Here is a 10,585-nt window from a genome sequence, read left to right on the forward strand (position 1 = left end):
TATAAAAGATATTGCATTACCCATGATTTGTCACAAGTGCTAAACTAGAGGCGAGATAGTGATAGTCAAGCGGAGCCGGTCGACCATTATTAACATTTTGAAATTACTAAACACTATACCCTTTTTGAACTTATAGTGTCTCTTAATTTGGTTTAAATTAGAATATAATATTTATTTGGTCTGTAAATCTAATCTCTAAACTACCTTATAATTTGGTTTAAATTAAAATATAATATTAATTTAACTTCTTTAAAGTTGAATATGTGAGCCAATAATGCAGTTCTGTAATATTAAGCCTATGTGCCCAAGAATTCTGGAGATTCATTGTTGGCCAATAAAATTTAATGGGGATTATTTTTAAAAAACTATTAGAATTGGCTTCATACATTTTGCCATTGCAATGCCAACAGCACTTCAACGCAGTATGGTACTTTTGTATACATGTGCAGCAATTTGGCTCAACTTCACTGTTTCTAAACACTTGCCTGGAAAACGTCCAAGAGGCAATCATGACCGGCTCTGTTTTCCAATGTCCAGAATCGCTCACATCCATTGTTTCGTAGATATCTTTATGCAAGTAAATAGCATGCTCGACTTTACAAACTGCATACCCATGGTAAACCTCTCTGCTACAAAACGACCGATAAGTATTTGATTCCGAGCTCATGAACTCTTCCGAGTAATCACTACATTCTGTAACTGGATTGCAATCTACTTCGGCCTGCGTACAAGGAACCTCCTTGGAAAAGAACATTTGAAAAGGTTCAACTGTGTGGAGGGACTTCAATTGTTCTGAGGACCTTACAACAATCCACTGATCAGGGAGGGGATCTGCAAACCAATTATTACCTTTCCCCACAACTCCCTTGAATTCGCCCCCTGCTGCCAATTTCAGAATCCGATCTTTTGGGGGAGGACTCTTCTGGCAGGCCATTCTTTCATCTCTATCACATGCCCCTTCATTCGGTTCCCTATTGGTTGACAAATTCCTAGGTAATGCCAAGATGGGAGAACCAGAAGAATCAACAGAAGAGCAGAAATCGGAGTCTTCCAAATCCAGAGGCCTGCTGACCAGAGATTGAGGTCCCCTGAGTGGGCTTTCGTTGAGGACAGGGGAGGCCTCACTGACGAAAGGATGAGCCAACAACTGCTCACAAGACCACCTCTGTCTGGGATCTCTTCTCAAGCATTTCTCCAAAAAGTCCTTGCCTTCAGCTGAGAGATATTGAGGCATCTCAGGAAGCTCTTCACTGAAGCCAATCCTATACATAGCAGTGAAGGGATGCAAATTGCTGCCCCATGGAGGCTGTCCAGTGCTCATCTCAATCACAGTGCATCCAAGAGACCAAATATCAGAAGCAGGCCCCTGTTCCACCTGCTTCACAACCTCAGGAGCCATCCACAGAGGAGTTCCCCGCAATTGACATCTCTCTTCCTTGTCCTCTTCACTGCCGATTCTCTTAGCAGAACCAAGGTCAGCAAGCTTCACACCATTGGAACCCGCAAGAATGTTCTTTCCCTTGATGTCACAGTGAACAATCCCCTGCCTGTGGAGGTACTGAATGCCAAGTAGGATGCCTCGGGTGTAGCATCTTATCACTGACTCATCTAGCTGTCCTCCAAACTTAGTCAATAGATCCCCAATACTACCCCCTGCCATGTACTCCATAAACAAGTTATAAACACTCTGACCATTCTCTGTGGTGTACTCCTTGCCCAGGCATTGCACAACATATGGAGAGTCCAAGGACCTGAGAATATTGTATTCATTCTCTAAAGACGAAATAGAGTTAGTGGAGGACTTGACAGCAAAGAGGTGGGCATTGGATTTGCATATGCCAAGACTAACAGTACCAAAGGCCCCGGCTCCTATTATCCCACCACGAACCCAATCCTCTCCTGCTTTCATTTCCTTCTCCATTCTCATTGTTACTCACAACATCCATTTCATAACAAAGTCCCAATATATACCTATGGCTAGTTCTTAAAATTTGTTTTGACTTTGGAGATCTGTGCGTTGAATGTTGATGCTCTTCACCGCCTCTTCATACGATCCGTTGGCTCGTCTAGATTCTTAACGGCTGAGACTTTTTGTGTAGCTTTCAGAGAATATCTAATTTAGATTAAGCTTCTTTTGGCTTCGATTCCATCTGTCCTCTTGTGCTGGGTAGCTTTCAACGGTTGGGGAGAAGAATTGTAGGGGCCCCCATTGATCAGATAGGCCGAGCAGCCCGCGTCTAGATTCTTAACGGCTGAGACTTTTTGTGTAGCTTACAGAGAATATCTAATTTAGATTAAGCTTCCTTTGCCTTCGATTCCATCTGTCCTCTTGTGCTGGGTAGCTTTCAACGGATGGGGAGAAGATTTGGGATGTGAATGTTAATATATCATATTCCACAGAATAAAAATAGAATTTTGTTCTAATGAGTGTTTTGTTTTTTAATTAGAAATAAAAAATATTGACTAAACTATTCTTTCATACAAATTTATTAAATTGTAAGGCATGCTTTTATAAACCTATATTTATTATACTTTAAGTTATTAATAAATCGTAAAAATTATTATACTTTAACATTAGTATTTTAATTCATAATATTAATATATATTATTTTATAATTTTATTATAAAAATATCAATTGATTTAGAATATTGTTTATAATTTTTAAAATATTTTAATAATAGTATATGAATTTAGAAACTTGTCACAATAGATTAAAAAATAAGATTTAGATATTTATAAATAATAATTATTAAGTGATTATCATTTAATATTTATGTAATATATATGATTTTATAACATCTATTTTAAATATATATTATTTTGGTTACTTTTCAAAATAGAATATAATTTTAAAGAAGATAGTCTTAAATATTTTTAGTGTGAATTTAGAAATTTACGTGGTAAATTTAATATTTTGGCATATATTACTAATTTATCATTACTTTATTAAAAATTAAAATATTTTTTCATATTCAATATATGAGATTGATAAAAACATTTAAATATATAAAATTAGTAATAAATCAAATACTTTTTGACAATTAATATTTTTTTTTTAATAATGTCAAATGAAAGATGTTGAAATGATCATACCATCATAAATATTTCATGTAATAGATAGCGATGACCATCAAATTCCAAGTCTACATGATAAATTTCAAAGTTTCAATGTAAGGGTTGGCACACAATGATTAGTTGGGAAGGGGTTGATTCAAACTTGTAATTAATTTTTAATTTAAATTTGTTGTAATTAGATCTACAAATGTGAAAGTGAATTGTAGTTGTTGTATAGATACATATACAAATTAAAAAAAGAACAATAAAATTTAATAACTTTTTAAGATTATCTAAATAAAAGTTAAAATTTATTTTTATAAATAAATTAAAAATTAAATAAAAATATCAAATCAATTAAAATTGTGTGTTAAAACAAATATACTAAAATAAAATAAATAATAAAAATATATTATTTTACCATTACAACTATCAAACATACACATAAAATCAATCATTCTAGAAGTTATTCATTCAATCAAATAAGAATTTAAGATTTGGGCACCTCATTTCTTATGTTACATAATTTCTAACACTAGCTACAAGAATTAAAAATAAATAAAAAGTCCTACAAGAATCCAAAGAGAAAGGGTCGAAGGCTACAATTAGTCGTTAAAGCACAATCGATTGGAAGATGATGTCTATCCAACTATCACAATGCATGATAAGCATCAATAGTCTTATGCATCTCATATTCAACATGCATCTTGTACTGTATGATTATCATATCATTTGTCAATACTCTCTTATCACATATCAGCATACATCTCATTTTGCAAGACTATCACATCATTTGTTGCACCCTCTTATCAATGTGCATCTCACCTTGCAAGATTATCACCTTGCAAGATTCTCTACTTGATGTGGTTTACATATGTTGAGATTCTTGGAGTATAAATATTTCATTTGAGGAGGTATCATGGATTTTTCTATCAATCCTTCTATTATTATCCTAGCAAAGAGCAATTATGAGTCTTGATGAAAAGGCATCTTGACTCATTTTAGTTGGCTTGATTTTTTACCCTATCTATATGGATTCACCCCTCAACTAGATTCAGAGAGGGGTTGATATGTTTGGAGGATCATTAATGACCATGTTGTAGGAGTGATTTATTCTACTATTGATCTTGATACACTATGTGTGCTTTATGGTACATTAAATCTCCCCATGCACTTTTGACTAGCCTTTGGGAGATCTATGGGGACCCTCATATCTTTCCATCTCTAGAGGATCTTGCAATAGATTGTGTCATTCCTCTTGCACGTGCAGATTGAATACCCTATGATTATGGTACTTTTGAGATGTTTGAGTATATCACAAGTCTTTCATGTTATAATGGATCCAAGTCTTGTATCTCAAATGTCACTCTTCATATTAAGACAACATCTCAGTCTTCATCATCTTATATTGTTCCTAATCAAATTGGTATTGGCTCATACATAGCCCCTATTGATTCAATTCAAAAATTTGATTGTTCCCTTCTAGTTTTAGCTTTGTCGGGTGACTTCTTGCTAGATATTGCATTTTTATTTGTTGAGTCACTCATTGTAGACATTGGAGACATGTTTGAGGATCTTCAATTCCTCTTTGATGGTAGTTTGAGAATTCTTATTATCCCATCCGCAATGCCTTCAGAGGTTGTTCATCAATAATCTTCACAATTGTTTGGATTTGCTCCAATTGATATGACACATATAATTCACATATGTGGATAGTTGAGTAGTGTTCCATGGCAGACATCTTGAGACTATTCCTTCCATCTCCTTTCATGGAGTTGCTAAAGCCTTGGCCAATGGATTTGTTTCTTCCTAAGGGAAGACACATGTTTTGCCAATCTTGGATCAAGCATACTCAACTAATGTATTTGTTTTATAGATTTTCTATTGGAATTAGGGTCAAGCATGTTATTTATATTTGTTACTATTATATTCCCCCAATTTTAGACTTAAGCTAGATCGAATGTTGAACATCTTTATGGATCTTTTTTATATTCTCTTAATTGTAGAATCTCAAGAAATTATTTTCAAAACATTTTTTGAGATAATTTTTTTAGATATCACATAAGTCGAAACATCAATGATAGGATCCATGTATAGTGTATTATAAATTATTGTCTACTTAGCATCATTTAGAAAATTATGGCATAAGCATTTTTTTAGCATGTCATTGATGTACACTATGATTTATACTTTTTTTCTTCCATCTAATATGCCTTTAAGACACTAAAATGAAACCATTGGATTTAGAAGAAATTGTTTTTGAAAATCATTCCATACAAGCAAAGGGAATCATAAACGGAAAAATATTCACATTTGATAATGTTGCAAATATTTCTTCAATTAAATATAATCAAATATGTACTACAAAATCAATAAAGGCCCTTCAACTAGAACCACCATTCTCCTTTGATCCATATTCAAGAATGAAAAAAAATCCATACACAATTTTTAGGAAAAAGGAAATCGCATCTACATCTTCTCGCATTGTGATGAGTATAGGTACACATTTTTAATTTTAACTTTCTCCACATAGAATTTCAATCTATTACCATCTTCAAAGTATATGCTCTATATAGATAAATTGAAAAATAATATATCCACAACTTCATGGCATACAATTTGCTACTTGATATTTGTGTATTACTACATCAAGTGATTTTACCATTCTACCTTGATATTATATATTCTCTCACCCACAATTCCTTTCCTTGAAACTTACTTTCAATTTTCTACAATATGTACCTTTTATATAAAATCAACAATTCATTTATGATATAACTCTACTACCTTCTTGTTTTAGGAACAAAATGAATGAACGACCAAAAAACTTTGTCCAGCCTCATTTCATACAAGGACAAGGAATCATCAACTATGAAATCATCAAATTTGAATTAATAAGAAACTATCCTTCAATTCACTATAAGCAAATATGTAATACATATAATTTGTAAATGTTGCAAAGAATATTGTACATGTATTTTAAGCTTGTATTACAATATTATATAGACAATAAAAACTTCACTTCTTTCACAGATTAATTCACATATAATTATCTATTAGTGTAACCATTGTACCCCTCATACTGTAAGCGATAGTCTTCAAAACGTGATAAGAGTGTAGGAATGTAGTTTTCATGTCTAGACAATAACTAGGTATTTGGTTCATATGTGTCCATACTCATATTTAAATGTTGTTAATGTCATTTAGTTTGGGTGAGACAAAAGGATAACAAGCAAGATCTTGTTCATGAAAGGATTACATTTAAACAAAATACTGAAAATTTGAGAAGATGTGTTGGGAAAGTGGATACAACAACATGTCATGCCAAGATTAAACTCGGCATTGAGGGGCTTCTTCTCTTACATGATAAATTCTAAATTTTAGTGATTTAAAATCATAATTAATTTTGGGATGCTAAACTTGGTTGGGATGTGTTGGAAGTAGCATGCCTAGACAAACAACTTGCATTGATATGTCCATGAATGATTGTGAATCATTGGTATCCATAGAGGGTTGAAACAAACTAGTCAAGCTAACAACTTTAAGGTAAAATAAATAAGACTATTAGTTAAATATGCATCTACAAAGTGAAGCATAGACTCAATTGTGTAATCATCATGTATACAACTTGATTTTTGGTCAAAGAGTATGCTCAAACAGAATAAGATATTCAAAGAATCTTTGCACCAATGACAAAGACAATGACCATTTGAATATTGATTATTCTTACATTTCAATCCAGTGGGAAGCTTTATCAAATAGATTTCGCCTATTCTTCATGACATTTTACATAAGAAACCCTACGTGGAAAATCTTGAAGTCTTTGATTGATCTAGGAAATAGTTTTGTCTCTAAGCTAAGAATTCTCTATAGGGGTTGAACCAAGCACCAAGGTTGTGTTATTCACTTGATGATTGCTTCACTTCTCATCTATTCACTAGATGTGAACTAGAGTATTAGGATATGATTATTGATCAATTGATTAACATATTTGAGAGCACAGTTTTAATAAAAGATAGTGGCAAGAATGAGTAGAAAAGATTATCTCAAATAAAAATTAGATTTGAAAATAAAATATTTTTCTATTTCCATTATCCCCATTGTGTAGTGAAATGGTTTATTGCAAATATTAAGCAGTAAAATTCTCAAATTTTTAAACGATGAGATAATTATTGGTTATTATTCATTAAACTATTGATTAGCAATTTGACTAGGGTAGTTAGTTCTTTAGTATTTTAGTTAAGAAGACAAGGGCAAGGAATTTGGGATACCTACTCCTAGGCAACGGGCACATCTTTATTATTTTATTGTTAGTGAGAGCTTTCCCATCATTTTACAAATGAGTTCCATGTAAATGTGAGAGCAAACTAAACACCTAATCGTAGTAAATGATGCTAACAATCAGATTTTCTTTATAACGAGCATGCATGTTAGGTAGGCATTTGAGTTGTTTTTATTTATATTTTCAATATTTTATTACAAGAAGGTATTCTCTTTTTGGAATTGGTCAATAAGTTTGTTCAAGGACAATTAGAAGAAGGGCCCTAGTAGTTGTTCTAGCTAGCTTCATGTATCCTAAGCTCTCAAACAATATATTGGATTTCGAGGGTTTTTTTTCAATAATCTTCGCAAGCAACTTAACTACTTATAGCTATTATTCTGACTTCTGAATAGTTATGAATCTTAAGTTGATAGTTTATAATGAAAACATATCCATAAAAATATAAAAGCTTTTATGAATGAGCATATTGTGACGACAAATTGTAATTTTTTTGTTAGTTCCTGATTAATTTGCTATAATGTTTTGTATTATTGTTTACAACTACTTTATATTATCTTTAAATTATTTTTTATTACTTTTCCACAACTATTTTCTTTAACCATTTCTTCTCGTAATCTAGTGAAAAAAATTATAGAGACTCATTGTTAAAGTTAATGGGCATCATTTTTTAAAAACAATCAGAATTGGGTGTATATATTTTGCCATGGCAATGCGCATAGCACTTCAATGCATTATGGCACTTTTGTATACCAGTAATATAGCAGGAGCAGCAATTTGGCCTAACTTGACTGTTTCCAAACACTTGGCTGGAAAACATCCAAGAGTCAAATATGACCGACTCTGTTTTCCAAGGTCCAGAGTCACTAACATCCATGGTTTCATAGATATCTTTATGCAAGTAATTGGCAAGCTGGACTTCACAAAGTGCATACTCCTTTCGGTCAACCTCTCTGCCACAAAACGACCTATAAGTCTCCGATTCCGAGCTCATGACCTCTTCCGAGTAATCACTAGTTTCTGTAATCGAAGTGCAGTCTACTTCGGCCCGCGTAAAAGGAACCTCCTTGGAAAACAACATTTGAAAAGGTCCAACTGAGTTGAAGGATTTCAATTGTTCTGGGGACCTTACAACAATCCACTGATCAGGGAGGGGATCTGCAAAATAATTATTACATTTCCCCACAACTCCATTGAATTCGCCGCCTCCTGCCAATTTCAGAATCCGATCTTTGGGAGGAGGGCTCTTCTTGCAGGCCTTGCTTTCGTCTCCACCACATGCCCCTGCATTCTCCTGTCTAGTGGTTGACAAACTCCTAGGTAATCCCAAGATGAGAGAACCAGAAGAATCAACAGAAGAGCAGGAATCAGAGTATTCCATATCCAAAGGTCTACTGACCAGAGATTGAGGTCCCCTGAGTGGGCTTTCGTTGAGGACAGGGGAGGCCTCACTGACGAAAGGATGAGCCAACAACTGCTCACAAGACCACCTCTCTCTGGGATCTCTTCTTAAGCATTTCTCCAAAAAGTCCTTGCCTTCAGCTGAGAGATATCGAGGCATCTCAGGAAGCTTTTCACTGAATCCAATCCTATACATCGCAGAGAAGGGATGCAAATTGCTACCCCATGGAGGCTTTCCAGTGCTCATCTCAATCACTGTGCATCCAAGAGACCAGATATCAGAAGCAGGCCCCTGTTCCACCTGCTTCACAACCTCAGGAGCCATCCACAGAGGAGTGCCCCGCAATTGGCAACTCTCTTCCTTGTCCTCTTTATCCCCAATTCTCTTAGCAGAACCAAGGTCGGCAAGCTTCACGCCATTGGAACCCACAAGAATGTTCTTTCCCTTGATGTCACAGTGAATAATCCCCTGCCTGTGGAGATACTGGATGCCAAGTAGGATGCCTCGGGTGTAGCATCGTATGACTGACTCATCCAACTGTCCTCCAAACTTAGTCAATAGATCCCCAATACTGCCCCCTGCCATGTACTCCATAAACAAGTTATAAACACTCTTACCATTCTCTGTGGTGTACTCTTTGCCCAGGCATTGCACAACATATGGAGAGTCCAAGAACTTCAGAATGTTATATTCATTCTCTAAAGAAGAAATAGAGGTGGTAGTGGACTTGACAGCAAAGAGGTGGGCATTGGATTTGCATATGCCAAGGCTGACAGTACCAAAGGCCCCGGCTCCTATTATCCCACCACGAACCCATTCCTCGCCTGCTTTCATTTCCTTCTCGATTCTCATTTTTATTCAGCAATATCCATTTCATAAGAAAGTCCCAATATATACCTATGGCCTGCATCTAGTTTCTTAAAATTTCGTTTTGACTTTGAGACTCATGCGTTGAATGTTGATGCTCTTCACCGCCTCTTCATACAATCTGTCTAAACTCTTTACGGCTGAGAACTTTTGTGTAGCTTTCAGAGAATATCTCATTTAGATTAAGCTTCCTTGCGTTCTATTCCATCCGTCCTCTTGTCTTCGGTCGCTTTCAAACGATGGAGAGAATATTCGGGATGTGAATTTTAATTTATCATATTCCACAGAATAAAAGTAGAGTTTTGTTCTCACGAGTTCTATTTTTATAATATCAAAAAATATATTAAAAATTTGAATTGAAAAGGTCAAACTAATTGACAAAACAAATTTATAAGCAATTAAATATTATTTTTTATAAAAAATAAGGATAATCTTTAAAAAGTGAGAAAAGTGTAGGTATATCTATATTTTTTAATTGGAAAAATAAATAAAGAAATAATAATACAATAGAATGTCTTTTATAATATAATATAATGTCTCTTTTAGAATGAAAATGAAATAATACAACAAAATGTCTCTTCTAGCTATTTTTATTAGGTACATAGTAGAGGTGTGGGACAAGTACATGTCGTGTCAAGTTTAAGCTTGAAATCGATAGTTTTTTGAATTTTTTTAATAGATAAATAATTCATTTTTTCCTTACCTCCAGTTTGATAGTCTATATGACGGTTAGCACTTTTAGATGACAACTTTAAAATTTATTTAAACTGTATGGATTGAGATGCTATTTTTATAAAATCATATATATGACACTTTAAGTTATTAATAAATTGTAAAAATTTATTATATGTAAATACAATATAGTATTCTAATTTATAATATTAATATATATTATTTTATAATATTTATTATAAAACACTATAAATTGATTTAGAATATTTTGAAAAGATACGATATAATTGTTTCTAACTTTTTAAAAATA

General features: G+C 33.7%; 2 protein-coding genes across 2 annotated transcripts; both read right to left on the reverse strand.

The window, feature by feature from the left end:
* Positions 1-235: 235 nt before the first annotated feature.
* On the reverse strand, positions 236-2,112 carry LOC131057829 (mitogen-activated protein kinase kinase kinase 18-like). Its single transcript, XM_057991983.2, has one exon. It carries the CDS (start codon positions 1,925-1,927, stop codon positions 236-238), a length of 1,692 nt encoding a protein of 563 aa, XP_057847966.2. The 5' UTR covers positions 1,928-2,112.
* Positions 2,113-8,004: 5,892 nt separating this feature from the next.
* Positions 8,005-9,588, reverse strand: LOC131057830 (mitogen-activated protein kinase kinase kinase NPK1-like). Its single transcript, XM_057991984.2, has one exon. It carries the CDS (start codon positions 9,586-9,588, stop codon positions 8,005-8,007), a length of 1,584 nt encoding a protein of 527 aa, XP_057847967.2.
* Between the last annotated feature and the right edge of the window lie 997 nt (positions 9,589-10,585).

This window comes from Cryptomeria japonica, chromosome 1 (assembly GCF_030272615.1).
Source record: "Cryptomeria japonica chromosome 1, Sugi_1.0, whole genome shotgun sequence".
NCBI classification, from domain to species: domain Eukaryota; kingdom Viridiplantae; phylum Streptophyta; class Pinopsida; order Cupressales; family Cupressaceae; genus Cryptomeria; species Cryptomeria japonica.

Bases quoted from the DNA above. Each gene is read 5' to 3' on its own strand.
- LOC131057829 (XM_057991983.2), bottom strand. From the start codon at position 1,927: ATGAGAATGGAGAAGGAAATGAAAGCAGGAGAGGATTGGGTTCGTGGT.
- LOC131057830 (XM_057991984.2), bottom strand. From the start codon at position 9,588: ATGAGAATCGAGAAGGAAATGAAAGCAGGCGAGGAATGGGTTCGTGGT.